General features: G+C 43.6%; 2 protein-coding genes across 2 annotated transcripts in view; one reads left to right on the top strand and one right to left on the bottom strand.

The window, feature by feature from the left end:
- Positions 1–7,287, top strand: part of sesn4 (sestrin 4) — an 18,184-nt gene extending 10,897 nt beyond the window's left edge. Inside the window, exons 3-9 of the mRNA XM_048231651.1 lie at positions 14–196; positions 453–713; positions 827–941; positions 1,260–1,384; positions 3,385–3,551; positions 3,814–3,958; positions 4,180–7,287. Of these exons, the coding sequence (XP_048087608.1) occupies positions 14–196; positions 453–713; positions 827–941; positions 1,260–1,384; positions 3,385–3,551; positions 3,814–3,958; positions 4,180–4,269 (1,086 nt within the window). The 3' untranslated portion in view covers positions 4,270–7,287. The remainder of the gene's footprint in view (positions 1–13; positions 197–452; positions 714–826; positions 942–1,259; positions 1,385–3,384; positions 3,552–3,813; positions 3,959–4,179) is intronic.
- Positions 7,288–11,339: 4,052 nt separating this feature from the next.
- Positions 11,340–19,579, bottom strand: foxo4 (forkhead box O4). The gene is made up of 3 exons (XM_048231232.1): positions 17,156–19,579; positions 15,446–16,984; positions 11,340–15,126 (listed from the first exon to the last, which is right to left on the bottom strand). Exons 1-2 carry the CDS (start codon positions 17,588–17,590, stop codon positions 15,467–15,469), a joined length of 1,953 nt encoding a protein of 650 aa, XP_048087189.1. The 5' UTR covers positions 17,591–19,579; the 3' UTR covers positions 11,340–15,126; positions 15,446–15,466.
- Between the last annotated feature and the right edge of the window lie 219 nt (positions 19,580–19,798).

Consider the following 19,798-nt stretch of genomic DNA (forward strand, 5'->3'; position numbering starts at 1 on the left):
GTGTGTGTGCCAGGCGGCAGCGCGGCACCACTGCAGTTACCTGGTGTCCCTGCACACGGCCCAGTTCCTGCGGGCGGGCGGCGAGCGTCTGTGGCTGCAGGGTCTGGAGGCTGCCCCCGCACGCCTGCGCCACCTGGACCACATCAACAGGGTGCTGGCCCACCAGCCCTGGCTCACCTCGCGCTCACACATCCAGGTATGCTATCCACACCCCAACATGACTCATGCAGGCAGTATTTACCGCCAGACTACATCCACACTGTTCCCTTCTTGTTGGAATCCTAAACATTTTTGTGTAGTTTTCACCTCTCATCTGCACTATACCAGCGTTTTTGAGCTTCTGGAACATTGCCTTAGGTTTTGCTGCTTTTATTGTGGACTGAGAATCCACAATCATCTGAAAATGACGACGTAGAAATGATGACCACTCACTGTGTGTGTGTGTGGTGCAGGCCTTGCTAAAGAGTGGTGAGCAGTGCTGGTCTCTGGCAGAGCTGGTGCAGGCCGTGGTGCTGCTGGCTCACTGCCACTCCCTCTGTAGCTTCGTCTTCGGCTGCGGCACAGACACCGAGCCCGTCCCCACTCCCAGAATCCACCACGGCACGCCGCCCGGCTATTTCCTGAGCGACGCCGCCAACGGCGACGCCGCCAACGGCAACACCACCGTGCCCCTGACACCCAGCGTGCCTTCAGAGCGGATACCGCGGCGACGGGTAGGACATGTTTGCAGTGAGAGTGTAGGACGTCCCTGTGCTGTTCCGTGGACTGTGTTGTTTCTGGACTGCAGGCTGTATATTTAGTGTTCTTGCTTCTGTTCTCCCTACAGTCTTTGGACTCCAGCTGTGATGTAGCTTTTCTCCGTGAGAGAATCCAGAAATCCCAGGAGGAGAAAGAGCGGAGAGGAGATCGGCTGCTGTGCTCGCAAACACTCCTGAACACAGGTACACACACACACACACACACACACACACTCACACTAACTCAGTCACACACACTCACACTAACTCAGTCACACACACACACACTAACTCAGTCACACACATACTGCTGCATTAGTAATCCAAAACCAACAGACAGGAGGAGTCATGAAGTTTGACATTGCCACACAACTGCTTGTCACATGTTAATTTATGGCCCTGTCCATGACACAACCTGATTGGTCTAGACGTAAAGGTCATCCATGCAATGACAGCCGCCTGCCTTGCTATTTCCTCCTTTCTCATCTTTCTCCGTGTCCCTATCGCCCCATCGTCCCTTAGACGTGGACGACGAAGAGGAGATGGAGTGCTCCGCAGACCCCTCTCGTTTCGTCACCGACCCGGACTTCGGGTACCAGGAGTTTGCCCGGAAAGACGAGGAGCACTTACAAGTGCTGCGGGTGCAGGTGAGACCAGCGCTCCACCAACCCGCCCCACACACACATACAGGTACATGGCCACAGGTTGAAGGGCCCAGTTGTACATCATGTCCCAGAGTCGGCTGTTGTGCCGTCCAGTTGGGAGGCCTGGACACTCGGGCCTCATTCTGCGTTGGGGTCCTGTCCCTCTCAGGTTCTACAGAATAACAAGTGAGGAAGCTCTCACCTCTGTGTGACCATGTGTTGCTACTAATACAGGTGAACCTGGCAGGAGGGTTGTTGAAAGGTCATAGATTGGCCTACCCTTAGCCAACGTTGATAAAACACGCACCAGCATAAACAGATGGGGATCACCATTTTAGTTTTTGAATTGCTTAGTTTTGTCTAGTCTTTTTTTTTGTGTGGCCTTTTCAAACATTTCAAACTTATGATATGAAAAAATAAGCCAGATGGTTTTGTCAGAGTCAGATGGTATTGTCTGCGCATAGGGACGTCTGGCATGCTCAGCTAGATATACAACTAGATATTGAATTTCCACTTGCTCAGCTGCCAAAACCTTGGTATTCAAATCACAGTTTATGTAAGGGTGGGTGTTGGGCTGCATGCTTTGTGTGTGGGCAGTGTGTGCGCACAGGGATGGGCAGTATTTATGATGCATGCATTTGAAATACAGAATAATACTTTACATTTGTATTTTATTGGGTTGATGAAAAATGGTTTCATATTTTATATCAGAATACTTTATAGGTGTGTGTTTTTGTGATTTAAAAATACTGCCAAATAGTTTTGGTAAAACCAATACTTTTTTGGTAAAAACCAATACTTTTGGTAATGTGATGACATCATAAAAGTGCAAAACAATGAATGTAGCCTCTAGGCAAATTACTAAGTCAGCACCAGTCAGAGTTGTTGTGATCAGAATCTTGAGACCCAGCAAGATGATCCAGTGCAAGATGAGTGTAGGTTGCTACAATACACTCACTCACAAGTAGGGTTCACATTGCACACTCAAATGGCAGTGCTGCGCTATGAAGCCCATTATTTTCATAGCTTGCTCACGCAAGAACTGGTCTGCCTGCTTTGCCGCTTTTGTGCGTGCAGCGGTCAAAGTTGAACCATGTTAAACTTTGCCCACAGCGTACTGTAAATCATATCATCAATCATAAGGTATTTTGTGCTGAGCGCGGCGGCAAGCACAACAACAATCTTTGGGACATCATTCGAGCGAAGCGCCTGCCGCGTGTAATGTGAAGTCCCCTTCACATCAACCAAGTTTCTTGAGAAATCTAATCATCCAATTGGAATGCATGGAACTGGTTATGTGGTTGCCCCATGAAAAGATGCCTCATGTATCGCCATGTATTGCCTTGCCATGTATAAATATGCCCCTTGGCATCAATATAACATCATTTAGCGCTTACATGGTACTCACCCAGTTAGTTAAAAACAACTAAAAGGGTCATGATCCTTCCTGATCAACAGTGTTACACAGTGCAATATCAAGCAATCTGGGCAAACATTGACAATGTCAGAGACTTGTCAAGTGGTATAAAGTAGAGACAAGTTCAGTTGTGACTTTTGAATGCATCTCTGATACAGTATTAAGGCTATGAGATGTAACAGGCTAGTCAGCATAGTTGATCTGTTGACTTGTTGGTAGGTTTATGGCATGTCTCATAGCAGAGAAAAGCTGTTGCTCGTAAACACTGTCCACTTCATCAACAGAGTCAGTGTACTGGTGAAGGAGTAGATTGAATGGACAGATATGGAAGGTTTGCAAAGTGATTTCATGCTATTTTTAGTATTTTCAAAATACAAAATTATAGTATTTTATTTTGATACATGGTGTGGCTACTGTATTTTGTAGTTTATTTTGATACACTTAAAATGAGGGTATTTTGAGATTTCATTTTAAAATCCATTTTGATGTATTTTTGTCCATCCCTGTGTGTGTGTGCTGATGTGTTTGTGTGGAAGCACAACAGAGCTGAACAGGTTTTGATTGATACTGCTGTGTGCTCATGCAGGACTACTCGTGGGAAGATCACGGCTTCTCCCTGGTCAATCGCCTCTACTCGGACATCGGCCACCTGCTGGATGATCGCTTCCGGAGTGTGGCAGCACTCCCCTCCCCACACGGTCCAGACCTCCAAAGAGCCATTTGGAATTACATCCACTGTATCTATGGCATAAGGTACATGCACACACACACATACACGCACACACACACACACATGCGCACACACATGCACGCACGCGCACACACACACACACACGCACACACATGCACTGAGCCATTTGGAATTACATCCACTGTATCTATGGCATAAGGTACATACACACACACACACACACACACACACACACACACGCACTGTGTCTAACATCTGCCATCATGAGCCTCCTTCACTCTGAGCTATAAGACTGATATGCTAGGTCTCTGTTTGTGGCTGTAGATATGATGACTATGACTATGGAGAAGTGAATCAGCTTCTGGAGAAAGGGCTGAAGCTTTACATCAAAGCAGTCGCGTGTTATCCGGACGCTACAAAGACGCCCCTCTGCACTCTGCCCTGGGTCCCACGCAAGCCTGCTGAAAAGGTGAGCGCTGAGCAGCCCACCACACCACCACTAGGGCACCACGCTGTCTGGACCGTTTGAGTCACATACACACACACACACAGTTTTGGAAGGGCCATTTACCTCACGGCCTCCTTTAGTCACACTCTTGTTCTTTCTCACTTTCTTAATGGCTTGTTCGGTCTCTCTCTCTCTCTCTCTCTCTCTCTCTCTCTCTCTCTCTCTCTCTCTCCCTCCCTCAGGTGCATGTGAACTTGTTGGTGATGGAGGCGAGGCTGCAGGCAGAGCTGCTGTACGCACTCCGAGCCATAACGCAGTACATGATCGACTAGGGGCCCGCCCCCCTGGCTGGCGGAGTGAGGGCTGCAGAGCAGGAGAGTGGGCCGGAGGGAGCGGTGCGCGCGCACGCCATGGTACGGATGCAGCCCAGGGCTGGAGGACTGACACGAGGATGGCTGGATGGCAGAGAGAGAGATGGGGCAGATTCATTTGCTTTTCTTTCATCATTCAAAGTTTACCAGTGTGCCGAGGTACTGCTGTGAAGATGCTTTGCCAAAGGTGAAAAAAAAAAAAAACTCCCATAAGGTGCAAAGCAATCTCAGTTTGTGTTCAACGTTACGTTTCACTGACTTTGCCCTTAACGATTAATGTGCAATTAATAATATTATGAGTTCTTTTTCATTATTATTGTCTTGTGAATGACTGAGGCTAGTGTGTTTAGGAGAGACGAAGGACAAGGGGACTTCATGCCAACATCACATTCTCTCTCTGTCATTCTGGTCAGAAGATCATAATCTCATGCAGAACTCAAGTTTAGGTCATTCACTATTGTATTGAATGTGAATCATTTAGTTGGGAGATGTCACAGTTATCTTTTGTTCTGTGTGTGTGTGTGTGTGTGTGTGTGTGTGTGTGTGTGTGTGTGTGTTGTTTGTCAGGGTATTTGTTGTTGTTGTTGTTTTTTTTAAGCTAACAGAACAGGGGGGGGGTATTCCAAGTACGTGACAAACCTGGGTAAGTTAACTCAGAGTAAGTGGTAAACCTCTTACAACAAGAGCCCGGTGGCATTGTTTTGTAAGGAGAATGAAGCCATACATCTCTTCTGTTAGGAGGTTTACCCCTTACTCTGAGTTAACTTACCCAGGTTAGTCACTAAACCACGCACTTGGAATACCCCCCCCCAGCAGAGTTTCTTTGTGCTCCGCATGTGTTCAACATGCTCTGCGGAATAATTCATGTGAAGGGCAAAGTACGGGGAGAAGAAAGCACAAAACTCTCCGGAACACGGCAGCCATAATCACACCATCTTAGTTTATTTTAAGTAGCACTTTTTCTGATCTGTAGAATAACTCCTGGAGGTTGGCTGGTGGAGATGGGGATGTGGGAGCTGGCCCGTACTTCAGGCCTTTGTGCAGACACAGGGTGGTCCATTGCCTTTTGGTCTAGAGGTTGCCCCTTGGCCATTTCAAAACAGATCACTCCCATGAGCATCATACACCCCTAAAGCACTTTGATCCTATGAGCTTCATGAACACAGGAAACCTTAGGACAGTAAGACGTATAAACATCTCCTTTCCTTTTAGTACATTTCCATATCTGCCCTGATTTTGTTTTGTTGTTATGAGAATATTTGGGGAGAATGTGTCAGTCCAGTCTAAACCATAAGCCATAAGCTTTGGGCAATAAGTCATACACTTTCCCTTTATTGATCCGTTTCCCAAGCAAGAACACTTGCTGAGTATAAGTATTCTTGTGGTTTAGCACTATTTCAATTGGTTCTCGTCTGATCCTTCTAGAACAGTTTTCCTTTTTCTTATACCACAAGTCACCCATGTGTTAGAAATCAGATGGCCAAATGAATGAAAGAGTTTTCATATCTGCTTGGTCCCACCCTCCACCTCTTAGCCATGCCACCAGTCTACTGCAGTTGTTTAACATTAAGCATTGGCATCGTCGTCCTGATAGAATTAGCAACAGCTGAAATAATATATTTCATAAATTGATTTGCCATTTTGGAGGTTGGTGCTATAGAGTCAATCGCTGCACCAACCAAACTGGTTTGTCACCCTTTTATCAACCTTTCTGAAATATCCCTCAGATGTCTTTTGTGTGCTTTGAGTGTGTTTCTCTGTCTCTCTCTCTCTGGTGTCAAATGTCACTGATGGGTTGATGGGTCACTGATAGAGGTCATGGTATAAGTGGGTCTGTTAATTTTGTGATGGTAGACTTGAAATGAGAGCAGGTAACAATGATATTTAATGAAGGTACAAGTTTCAAGAACAGATCAACATTGTTACCACATTGTAGGAAAATGTTTTTTAATGTACTTTTTAACTTTTTTATGTTGCATTCGTTTGTTTCTATGATTGTTCAGCTATTGTGTGTGTGTGTGTGTGTGTGTGTGTGTGTGTGTGTGTGTGTGTGTGTGTGTGTGTATGTATGTGTATGTATATATGATATTGGGTGTGTGTGTGTGTTCTGTTATATTTTGTTTTATGAAACGGGGGGGTTGGGGGAGGGGTGTTATTCGCTGCTAAATTCTGGTTCCTGTGCGCTAAACTGAGTATCTCAGACAGCACAGTGGAAAGACCCCTGCATGCGTGTGGGTGTGTGGGCATCACTGTTTGGTGTGACCACGGGTGGAGAAGCTGCACAGATACCAATACATGCATATCACCACGAACGGGGTGGTCGTCTGACAACATATGAACTGTGAACATGCAAAATCAAGTCTGTCAGAAGTGTGCCACCCCTGACAATGTGCAGTGCGGTGCCTTTTTGCATAGGGTTGATACGCTTAACTTGGTTGGGTGTGTGTGCGTGAGTGTGTGTGTAAAGAGACTGCAATATCTATGGATTGCTCTGCTAACGCCGTGCATGTGTTTGCTCTCTTGCGGTGTGGGAGTGAAGAGGAGACCAATCAGAATGGGCTCTGGACGAGCACGTACACCCCCTCCCCTGAACTTAAAAAGCTGCTACTGTGGAGTCATGGTGACTGACAGTCTGCCACCACACTTGTGTGCCCCAACAAGGATGAAACGTTGCCCAGGAACAGGGCTGTGCTGATTGGCTAGTCAACATTCAGTAGCCAATCGTGGCGCCTCTTATTTTTCCTTTTGTTTGCGGCCCCTCCCATCTGCCCAAAGAACTTGCAGGACAGTGCCTCTGACACTGGGATTTGAAGAAGCATGGCTATAGCCCAGTTGTTCAATTATTATTTACCACGTAAATAAATGGACAGTGAAAATAAACAAAAAAATGTCAAATGTAAGTTCAAAAATGAAAAAAAAAAAAAACTTTTTCTTCGGAAATGTGAAAACTTATTTTTTCTATAAAGATATGTGATATCATGTCAGTGGTTTGTGTGTTTATTTCTACATGGAAGATGGTAATAATTGACTATATGTGCATAACTGCTGCTCTTCAATGCATTTCCTGAAACTGTATCTATAATGACAATAAGGACTCCCATTTGCTGGTATTGAACAGACCTTAACAACGGAACACCTCAAGCATGAACGACACGCCTACTCTATGTGACGGTTGATGTATAGATTTATAGATGTACAGTGCTATTAATAAGAAAAGCTTAATTATTTGGACCCAGTAGATTTTTAAGACGTACTAATGTTTAATTTAGGCCACACAAAAGCACTCTATGGTAAAACTGTAGCCTGCTCGCTCACCATAGATACATTTAACCTCCAGAGCCACACATCAGGCTTTAAGGAATTCCTGTATAGGCTCTGTAGGTGCACACATGCATGCAGCCAGGGCAGGAACACAACCGATTCTTGTCCTGAAAGCTGATACAGGTAGGAAACAAAAATGTTTCCTTTTCCCCAATATATAACTTGTGAACAAAGACAACATTCTAACTTTATTCTAAAATCAGTTTCTGCAAAATATAGAACATGTCAAATATGTCTTTAAAAAACACTGATCATCCCTTTAGTCTAGGTCCTGGGTAAGATTTGTATGCACTTCATTTAGCGGAGAATATCTCAACTGTTATAGACTATTATGACCCCGTTGAACAACGTGGGATGTGTGCCAAAATCTCTACCCGGGACGAAAGTCCTGAAAATGACCACAACAGATGACACTATTATCACACTACAGGTGAATGGGACTTTTTTTCCCCTTTATAGATATCTTCATACATCTCTACCAGATTAATCTTCATATTAAGAAAAATACTTTTTGTATTACAATACACTTTGCCTAAAAAATAAAATAAAATATGCAAATGAGGCAATCTATATAAATTCTTGAAGGTACAGATTTTATGAGGTGATCACAATGTTTACAATGACCATGTAGTGTATGTGTACGAATTCTGGTTTGATATTTTTAATTGTGTTTTGTGCTGTATTGAATGGAAAATGAATTGTATACACACACGGGATAAGTGGGGTCAAAAATGACCCCAGTGGTTGTTTTTTTGCAATATCTTGGTCATTTAAAATTGTTATCGTTTAATCTTCCATGTATTCCTCAAATAGGTTGTCTTTGACATGAGGCCATTTGGATTTGTATCTAATTGGTATATTTTTTAAGTAATTGCATTTTTTGTATCAGTACCACACTTTTCCATAGGTGGGGTCAAAAATGACCCCAATCATTTTCTATGGAATTTCAAAGGTTAACCCTAGGAACCTTTTATTTTTATCAACTGTGACTATCAGCTATACATTTACCGGTGTATTATCAACAACTTTTCATAACATATCAATGTAGGTGTCATAGGAAATTACAAAAAACTGCAAACCCTAAGGCAACATTGAAGCATAACGGACTTGCATATGGCCATACCAAATATTCTAAGTAGGGAGGCACCTGTATATGTGAAGTGCATGAGTGTGCCTGACTGATCCCTCTATTTGCTATAGGCCTACCTACCCCCTGTGTTTCTCTTTTGAGACAAATTGCTTACTAAACTTTCAGAAAGTCAGGTGCAGGTAACTTGCATGAGTGTGCATCAGTGCGCATACATGAGTATGCATGGGTGTAAGTGTGCAAACTCATGGATATGTGTGTGTGGTTGTGTGTGTACTGTATACTGTACCGGAGAATGTTTGGGGAGATTTATGGAGCTTTTAACTAGTACATAACAGTGATTTAGATGATTTCCTATGATAATTTGTATTTTTATAACTTCATATCCGTAAAATATTGATTTTCATTCCGCAATGGTACAATGTTGCCTGGGGGCGTAAGTTTATATCCAACCTTGCTATTATCATTTGAACGTTAAAGTGAAAAATACAAAACAACAGGTTTATTCCCTGTGTTGCAAGGTAAAACTTTCACAACAGAGTCCAGGTATGAGGATGATGATGAGACCTCATTCAGTGATAGGATTTTTACAACTATAGCCTCCCTTGCATTTGCAGTACTTGCAACAACGGATACCAGCTACCGGACAGGGACACCCATTCTTGTGTGCACACTTGCCAAACAAGCAGGGATCTGGTAAACCTTCAGGTTTTGAAATTACAAGGCACTAATAAACTCCCCTTTCTTACAAAACCATAAGCATCTGCATTTAAGATCAAGGTGGTGACTGTAAATGGTGTTTGGACCCAAAGCTGCTGTTGAATAGGCTCTTTGTATATGTTTTCTTGCATTAGTTGAGGTGCAAGCGGCCCTCTCAAAGTCCATCTTAAGGGCATTACTATCGAACACAACAATGCGCAGGTCGTCAAATGTCTCCATGTCCGTTGATGGTTTTAGACATTTGACCAATAATGTTTCTGCCATTTGTGTTGCACGTTAGCTGTGGACAGTTGACATTGAGAACCAGAAAAGAGTTGTCTGGTTTGTGGACAGTATTCAGAGCTGCAAGTTTGGTTGATATTTTGCTGGTTGTATCGCACCCAGTCAGCACATGTAGTGCTGGGAGACACTGTGTGAGCTCGTCTCCCAGCGCTATGCAGATATCATGAAGTGGTAATATTGATCTGTTCACTCCTGAGGTGCGGATGAGCCAGAACAATTGTTATGTGGTATAATAGGCACACAAAGACATCTGTGTCACCTGATGACAGTGTCAGTGTAGGCTACGATCCATAAGTTGTTCTCTTACTTTCTCCAGATCTTTTGGAATTTTGTAAAATAAGGTTTCAAATATGAGTAATTGGTATGTACCAACTTATCTGTTCTTTGTGAGGAATAACTTCATGACATGAAGACATTGTCTGAGACAATCTGGTGATGACATTTTCCCCATTTTGCAAAAAAACAAAACAAAACACTGGCAGCTAGCTAGCTACAATGCACACCAAATTAAATAAAAAACTGATACAAATGCATTATAATTATTTAAATACACAAAACTACAACTCATGATAATGACACGTAAGAAGACACATGCCAACACAAAGAATAAAGAGTAGATTTCCTTACTTTTCTTGATCTTACAAGTCATCTTGCTTTACAGCTATGTGCTCTGCTATGACCTTAGGTCACTATGGCTGCCAAGTAAACTTTTGTTGGAGAAAAAAAGTTGGAGGTGATGGCGTGATGACAGCAATATTTAGAACAGGTAGGAAATGTAAGCTTTTAAAGTTTAGGTTAATAAATAACTGGCAATTTATGTATGTCACTAGTTGTATGTAATAGGTTGACTGTTTTTTAGCCATTTTCTTTATATCAAATCAGAATGCTTACACTCTTTTAAGACCTTATAATTATGGTCACTGTGAAAATTGTGATCACCTCAGAAAATCTGTAGCTTCAAGGGTATATGTACGCATATGTAATGAGATATTGCCTCATTTGCATATTTTATTTTATTTTTTAGGCAAAGTGTAATACAAAAAGTATTTCTCTTAATATGAAGATTAATCTGGTAGAGATGTATGAAGATATCTATAAAGGGGAAAAAAAGTCCCATTCACCTGTAGTGTGATAATGTGTCATCTGTTGTGGTCATTTTCAGGACTTTCGTCCCGGGTAGAGATTTTGGCACACATCCCACGTTGTTCAACGGGGTCATAATAGTCTATAACAGTTGAGATATTCTCCGCTAAATGAAGTGCATACAAATCTTACCCAGAACCTCTACTACTTCAAGACAACATGAATTGTTTCCATTTTTATCCAAATTCATATTCTCTTTGTATTGATGAAATTATAAATCTGCATTCTGGAGAGGAGTTCTGTTGAACAGCACATGCCCTACATTGCAAACTGAGACAAGCATCAGTAGTGTGTGCAGGACTTATGCCACGTCAAGTCTAGACTCTTTTTCTTGAGCGACTACACCCCCTGGTGGTATGTTAGGAAATCATCAATATAGTGAATGGCTATTTTTGACATGTTTCTGTAATGCATCTCTGTGAGGACCAAAATGATAAAAGTTATGTTCTCTTTGTATTAGAAGACTTACAACAACAGATTTGGTTAAACAGATTAAGTTTAATTCCATTCTCCAGGACTGTTTTCACAGTCATATCTGGCTAACTTTACAATATGTAAAGTAAGATTGGGATGAAATACAAGAGGAGGAAAATAAAACATCAATCAAAAGTAATCAAGTACATGTATTGGCTATGCACAACTCAACAACCCATGACAACCCCTTCCCTCCCTCATAAAAAACAAACAAACAAAACCAAGAGAACTCAACCCTGTGCACACTCTAAAAGTCTCATCAAACCCAGTCAAAAAGAGAGTACAATCGAACTAACTCATAATTAAGAGAACAAGAGTAGTAGAAAAAGAAGTACTAAGAAAATATAAGAAAGTACTAAAGTTCAAAACAAATCATGAGAGGTATTATTTAAAAAGGAGGGAGAGGAGAAATATATAGTGATGAATCAGAGACAAGGCAGGGGGAGGGTACTGGTGCAGGAGGTCGGAGGGGCGGCCCCATAAGATGTCTCCATCAAACTGCACTTCACAGATTTTCCCCCCTTCACTATCCAACCAAGAAGGGGGAGAAAATCTCTGTTCATGCGCTCACTTTGGCCACCATGGCCTCTACAGATCCAACTCGCTCACTCACAGCCACAACACGTCCTTCCATAAATCCACTCGCTCTTCAACACTCGGCTCTCGCTCTCGTTGGCAGAACAGTCGCGACCCCTCCTACGCAGCGCTTACTGGACTCACACACAATCACACAATCACACAAACACACACAATCACACCTATGTGAGCATGAACAGAGGGAAGTGGGACGAGGACCAGACACCCCCCTGAGCCACAGTCACAAACCGTCCATGGAAACTAAGATCACTCCCATGAGCGGCTCCACGCTATGCTATTCACACCAGCTGCTCAAAGACAGCACGCTGTGCTGCAGGAACACTTCTCATTTGTGACGAAAGCTTTCAAACTCCAGCCAAATGCCAGACATTTCTCTGCATTCACAGTTTTATTAAGAATCTATTTAAGTGACATCTTGGGGAACACAATAAAAGGTTATATTTCCATCCTACACTAGGGTTCTTAGAAAAAAACATATTCAAAATATTTTACTTTTTTGCTGCATATAAATGATTCAAGGCCTTTTTATATCTAAATCTGCACCCATTGGTTTCTGCCCCTCTTACTGATAGTAGATTGTAGCACCGGTGATTTGAAAACAATGCCATGACACAAGAGGGCTTAAATCTAACATATTAGGACAATTACAGTTAAATGATGAAGAAATGCACATCTGCATTTTCTGAAAGAAATCTAATCAACATTGAAGTGAATGCTATTCTGCTTCAATTAAAGATGGAGGAAACATCCAGACAACTATATTAAATACAAGTGTCCTTTCCACTAAAACATCAACAAAAAAAGTGAATAATATATTCAATGGAAAATAAAGAGAATGAAAAACGAGAACATGAGAAAGTTGGGCTTGGTACGTTTCGTTCTGCAGCATCAGCAGCAGCAGCATACTCTAGTGTTCACTGGCAGTTTTACAGCATCTTAGAATCTGAGTGAACTCACGATCCAATGAACCTCTCCTCCTCAAATGAAACATGGAATATAGTATATATATTTATCCTTTGATATATATATTTTATTAACATGCTGAATGCTCTTATAGGGGCTTGCTAGTTATTTCTCTTTCCAATCTTTTGTTTTGGATAGAGAGAAAGCACAAAATGGATCATTTCAAATCGCTATATGATTATCTCAACACTTCTTTTCTGGAAGCTTTTGCGGTCACCATTCTTTTTTTTTTCTTCTTTTAAATTACCCTGAGAGTTAATCATTGCATTATTCATCAAAGTTAAGTTCAACCAGTTCTGTCTCTTTTTTTTATATTTTGAGATGAGATTGACTTCCATCGTCAGGTAAAGGTACAGGCAAGAGAGTATTCACCAGGATATTCATGTAAAGGGTCAATTAGTTCATCCACTTCCTTAGAACTACTCCTCAGATCAAGTGAGATGTTACACAGCGGAACATTCTAGAATGGTACTCCCCGTGCAGCGCCCATCTCTGATTGGAGCACACTACTGTTTGAATGGTTTGTGTTATGTAAAGCTTATCTCCACTGAAATACGTCCCACCTCTCCTGCACTTCCCCATACTGACATGCAGTTCTTAGTGTTCCTTTGGTTATATAGAAAATCTACATGCTTTGTCATCTTTTACAAAAATAACAGAATACATAAAAATTACCGTTAGAAATGCTCTGAAGTTACTTTTTTGCAGAATAAAAAACACATTAACAGTATCTTTCTGATTAGTATGCATATCTGTTAAAGATGCATTTTAATTTTAGCTTTTCTCTAAGCTGGCTATTAAAACTATAGTCCCATATACTCATATTTTCTCGCTTCGACATTGAAACTCAATACAAAAAGATTGTTAGTATTATATAAGAAAGAGCGTTGGTTGAGAAATAAACTCTGGTCAGGCCCCGAGTCACATGGCCAGGGCCATGTCATCACACCTTCGTTGCTGATAACCTTAGCATTACATCACATTTCATTTTTGCATCCTTCACGATTTCTCTCACACTGCCGTGTCGCATGCTACAAAAGACAGCATAACCAAAAGCCTTTTCCCCTCTGCTGAAATGATTCACCATTACTTTGGGTTCTGAACTCTTTTTCGCCGGACTAAAGAATTCTTCTGTGTCGTATTTTTGCCTGTTTCAAGCTTAGCTGGCTCAAAACTGCCGCATGCAAAAAAAAAAAAAAAAAAAAAAAAAAAACTTCAAACAAATTGCATTCTGCAAAAGAGGCATACTGTCTTCAGTAATAACACTATGCCAACTAATCACATGTTGGCAAAGGAAAGAAAAGAAAAACTGCCTTTGAATGCCCTGTATAAAAATTCCACATCATGTTTCTTCATACTGTTTACGTTACTAACTGCACAATAATTATTAAAAGCCAAAAAAAAGCATCACTCCTTGATTCCTCCTGTATGCATCAGCACAACTGAAAAGAAAATCACAAGTCCTTTCCTGAGCAGAGGTGGTCACATAAGCCAAACTGTAGATACTAACCAAGCGATCAGAATTACTGCATGACTGAATGACGGGGAAAAGAATTCAGTCCGGCTTTGCCTCGGCCCACTTCCACTCGGACATGACAACCTAACAAAAAGGTCACGTTCTGTACCATTGGGCAGTGCGCAGGTCCAGGTATCCAGGTCCAATCGACACCCCTCTCGGTCCTGCCCTCCTCTCCTCGGCATCTTGTCCGGCGCCAGGCTCCTCACAGCAGTGGTCCAGCAGCCAAACCCAAGAGTACCGTGTCCATGCTAAGCTACTTTGGTATTAGTAATAAATGCGTAATAAACTTGATTAGTAGTTTATTAGTTGTGCTTATTTTCCCACACGACAAGCGTATCGTCTTGTCCTTCTGCTTCGCTCCTTAGCTAGTGTGCTATCAAAAAAAGAGAGAGGAAAATCTGAAGGAAATCCAATCAAAGCTGAAACTGATGTTGACTGTGTCTTAGCGTCAGCCATCCTCCGTCCCCCTGGCCCCACTTGGGCTAACATTGGCACTTAACAACAATGAGGTCTGTTTCTGTCTTCCAAAAATATATATATGTGTATATATCAGATCGGCAACTACAAAAAAATATAAAAAAATTTAGTTCATGTTTTGTATCTTCGCCCAAAACAGTTTATCTTTTGTATCAGAGGTACAATGGCAAATGCAGAGGAAAAAAAATATCCAAGCTATGCACCAAGTGTTTGTGGTAAGGGGGTGATGGCTGTCCTGCAAGAATAAACACAAACAGATCACAGGGCATGAGTTCCATCTTCAGTTTATCTAACAAAATCTGTAACATTTAATTACAGTACCTAGATCAAGGAAGAATTACTTTTGGTTGTTTAGGTTTTCACTGCAGGTGTCTCTGGCACTGCTTATTTTCAATTTCACAATGCAACATCAATTACGTCAATGCATTCACTTCACAGTGCCGGCACTACTTCCTGAGCATGGATATTCATGTCATAAAAGATGGTAGCTACAGCAGACCGAATCACATGAGATCAATGAGAGCTTGGCACGGAGATGGCTGAGGGCTTATTACCTGCTTCCAGCGGCTGGAGAGTTAGCTGGGGACCCACTTGTGAGAGGAGCTCTGCGTGGTGGCGGGCCCTGGGTAGCCCTGTCCACCTGGCAGTATGGGATCAAAGTTGAAGTCAATAATGTCTCCATCCATGAGGTCACTGTTGATGATGTAGTCCACATCACAGTCCAGGTTCTCTGTGAACATTTCAATGTCCAGGTCCGTGGGCAAGCGGTCCTGGGAGGGCATGAAGAAGCCGGGTGTGCCACCAAACTGGCCCATGCCCTGCGGACCCCCATTCCCACCTCCTGTGGAGGGCATGCCGCCGACCCCAGGGAGGAGCCCCCCACCTGGCACGTGGTGTTGGCTCTTCATGGCGGTCAGCTGCGTGGGGTCCGGGCTCATGCTGGACAGCAGCATGCTCAGACCCATCTGGGAGTGCTGCTGCTGCTGCTGCTGTGGCTGCTGCTGCTGCTGCTGCTGCTGGTGAGGCTGTGGCTGTGGCTGGAGTTGAGGCTGTGGCGGGAGGCCCATGGGGGGGTGCTGCTCCAGGCCCTTGCCCATCATCAGGCCTGCCTGCTTGGCCTGGCCGCCCGCCATGGGCCCCCCCAGACCCAGCAGCCCTGCCCCTCCCTGGCTGGGCATGAGCGGGTCTACCTGAGTCATCATGACCTCGCTCGGCGGAGGGGAATCAGAGGTGAGCAGAGCCTCCAGGCTGGAAGGCACGCGGGCACCAAAGTGGGCCCCGTGAGAGCCGGGCCCTGGCAGCGGGTTGAACAGGGAGTTGCCATAGGTGGAGGGGCTGTGGTTGGAGCCAGGACCCTGCTGGACAGAGGTCTGGGAGCCAGGCTGCGGGGGGCTCTGCACAGGCTTGGCTGGCTGCATTCGGTTGTAGGAGGGGAAGCCCGTCCCTCGGGGGAGCAGCGTGGCAGCGGAGGGCAGAGGAGTGGGAGGGGCTGGGGGCGCCGTACTGGGGCTGGCGCCGCCCTGCTGGCCAGTCATGAGCGTGAGCCCGTCGATCAGATCCAGCTCCTCCATGAGGGTCTCGGTGAGGGTGGGCGGCAGGCTGCCGGTGGAGTAGCTGCTCAGCAGGCTGTCCTCGGGCAGCTCGTCGTCCTCCTCCTGGCCGGGGGCGATGGGTGACAGCTTGCCGCTCAGGGTGCTGGCGTTGGAGCTGGTGCGCGGCCGGAAGCTCGTCCACATGTCGGAGTCGTCCAGGCTGCCGCGGGATGAGGGGCTGTTGCGGTTCACGCCCCACTTGGGGAACTGCTGGGAAGAGCCAGGGCTGTCCGCACCACCTGCCCCCGTGCCACCTTCGCCTGGCAGGCTACCGCTGGGCACGCCCAGGCCAGCGGCTCCCGCCTGCTTCTTGGTCTGCTTCGCACGCATCCGGCTCTTGAGCAGCTTGCTGCTGTTGTCCATTGAGGCTGCACGCCTCCGCGGGGCTTTGCCAGTCTTTCCTCCTTCTGGGTTGAGCATCCACCAAGAACTCTTGCCTGTGGACTCATTGTGCACTCGAAGAAACTTATTGTGCAAGGATAAGTTGTGTCGGATAGAGTTCTGTAGAATTAAAAGCAAAAACAAAAACAAGCCATGGGAGTTATAGCATCACTTGATACAACTATAATCAATATGTTAATGAATTGACAAGGCATTTCTGCATAAATATTACATTATAAACAATACAAAAACATTTAATTACACTTTCATTGAAATATGCTCATTACACACCTTCCACCCGGCAGAACTGTTGCTGTCTCCTTTGTCCTTAAAGTAGGGCACTGTTTTCACCATCCAATCATATATCTGCGCCAAGGTGAGACGTTTCTCAGGCGAGTTTTCAATTGCCTGGCTGATCAAATCCGCATAGGACTGATTGCCCCAGGCATTGCGCCGGGATGACCCTTTTCTAGGAGTGGCTCCACCCACTCCAGCTGCGACTCCACCCTCAGTGACGACCACTTTCTCGGGCTCCGATGTGATTTGCTGAGGCTCATGCTTATCTTCCTCGGCGGGCGGGGTTCCCGCGGCTGACTCTGCGCCGTCTGCCCCCTCTGGTTTGACAGCTGAGATGTCGGGTCTAGGCAACGGCCAAGTACACGACCTCGGTCTGCTTTGTGGCTCAAAATCTGGGTCAATCGGGGGTACGCTGTCCTCCTCCATCATGTGAATTGAGTTCAGATGTTTTGTTTAAAAAAGCTTTGAGATCAAGTTCAAGTGCTAATGATTTAAACGTGCATGTAAATATAGATATTTTATTTAAATAAATAAAGTTTTATACTACACGCCAGACAATAAATGTTATTTGTCTAGACTGGGCTACTGTAATTGTCACGGTGGTTTGGGTGTAAGGGGGGTCTTGGGGAGAGGTTTAACGCAGGTTTATGCTTCGCTATTTTTGACAGCGCCGTGGGGATTCCTTGATTCGTTTTAGCAGTTGTGCTAAATCAAGTTCAATATTTCTAAAAATAATTCAACTAAATCGCCTCCAGTCCCTATTAGAAGAGTGTCTGATAGAAAAGAGTCGCAGTAATCTGGATATACCAATATAGCGTCGGTTAATCCTCAGATTGGGGATTAGAGGAACAAAATAATCTTCTTAATAGTAACTATCATAAACCTTCCGATTTACAGACAGCCAAGGAGGGTTGGAAAGGCGTGCCTTTGTTTACAAAAAAAGAACAAAGGAAATTTACATGAGGTGAAATACCGTCCCATCAAAACATCTGTATAGCAAGCGATGGATTCTAACGTGAATAAAATGTAGTAGATAGCAACTACCTTACTACAATACAGTTGTATCATAACCTACTGTGCTCAATACAAAAAAATCCAGTCTGATATTTAAAAAAAATAGCTTTTCAACTGTTGCTAGTGACTATTTGATTTCTTTACACGTTAATAAATTGAATGACTCCAATAAATAACATCAGCAATTCCAAGCTTCCACTCAGAGACCCAATTATATTAATTTCAAGTTGTTTTAATAACGCTACTAAATTCGGATTATTAAAAAAAAAAACCACTTCAGCACCGACCGAATATGAAAAGACAATCAAGAAATAGTCTACACCTTTGGATTACCATAGTAGGTCAGTATTACAAAAGAGCTATCTGATTTATGGGCCCTATCAACACTTGTAAACAACTTTCGAGCGTGCGTTTCCACCCGCATAAAACCTCCTCTTGCCAAATACAAAATTGCCCAGGTGAATTTCTTTTGCTGACCGTCTGACAATATTACACACTACAGGCTATTAGTAAAATATTGATCAGTAGGCTACTAATCAAGGCTGTTTGTCAATACGTTAACTTAACTGGAAAGCTTGCGTTCCCGAACAAAAATACCTCTGTTGAAACCCCCGTAGCCAACTACGCTGACATATCAAGTAAAAAAAACGTTCAAGTATAGATATAAAACGCAAAGATATTTAATTTAAGCGAAACTAGTAAATGTAACCTGATCAAGCTGCCAGAGAAATGCGCCTGAATCTGTACCGTTTTATGTGATGATGCAGTATTGTCCGTCAAGAATTAGAGAGGAGTCAAATTCTTGATGGTCACACTGGTCATTCTTGTCTTGTCTTACGCATTTGAATGAATTTACAAAAAGAAAACAGATCCGTATTATGGTTCAAGTCTGCACGCTCCTCCACGCTGTGGTCAGGCGCGTGTCACCATCTGCCATGTTTCTCGAGACGCAGCAGCACACGATGCTCGCGCGGGCATAAACCAGTGGAACAGTTGTGTGAAGAAGAAGTCCGTCTATTTTAAAGACAATTTGTAGGGAGTTGTTTCAGAAATGAATATGCATATTCCTTCTTCAGATGACTTCTCTCACACTTCTTGTATGTTCAATCCAAACTCGAAATGTATGCTAGCAAGCTAGATAACATTGGAATAGTTGGATAGCCACTTAGCTGGCTAACTCTTGTTATTTATGAGTTAAAATCCGTCTCAAAACAATCGAAAAGGCAAACGTAGCTCATGACTTGAATTCTCAATCTTCTTAATCGTAATTCCCGTTCAATTTCTTGATATCGCCGGTGTCCAAAGAGTCATTCATCGTAGATCATTTTTGTAATGTTTTGTTTTGACTCGAGGCGAAGACTCCCTTCTGACGTCTGTTTACCACTGGCAGACAACACTTACTGCGTTTGCGCAAGAGGGATTGCTGGGAAATGAAGTTAGTCATGTGATAACTTCCATTACGAGAGTAAACAAAACCGACAACCTATAAAACAAGGGAGATACCAGTTATGTAACGTTTCTAAAGGTATACACCTTCAGGCCTGGGCTCAGACAGTCTCGTCATCACATGACAGGCTAGACTAATTATTTAATTAACACCAGTCGGGTTTGCAGGATAGCCTA

Source organism: Alosa alosa, chromosome 21 (genome assembly GCF_017589495.1).
Source record: "Alosa alosa isolate M-15738 ecotype Scorff River chromosome 21, AALO_Geno_1.1, whole genome shotgun sequence".
In the NCBI taxonomy this organism is placed as follows: Eukaryota; Metazoa; Chordata; class Actinopteri; order Clupeiformes; family Clupeidae; genus Alosa; species Alosa alosa.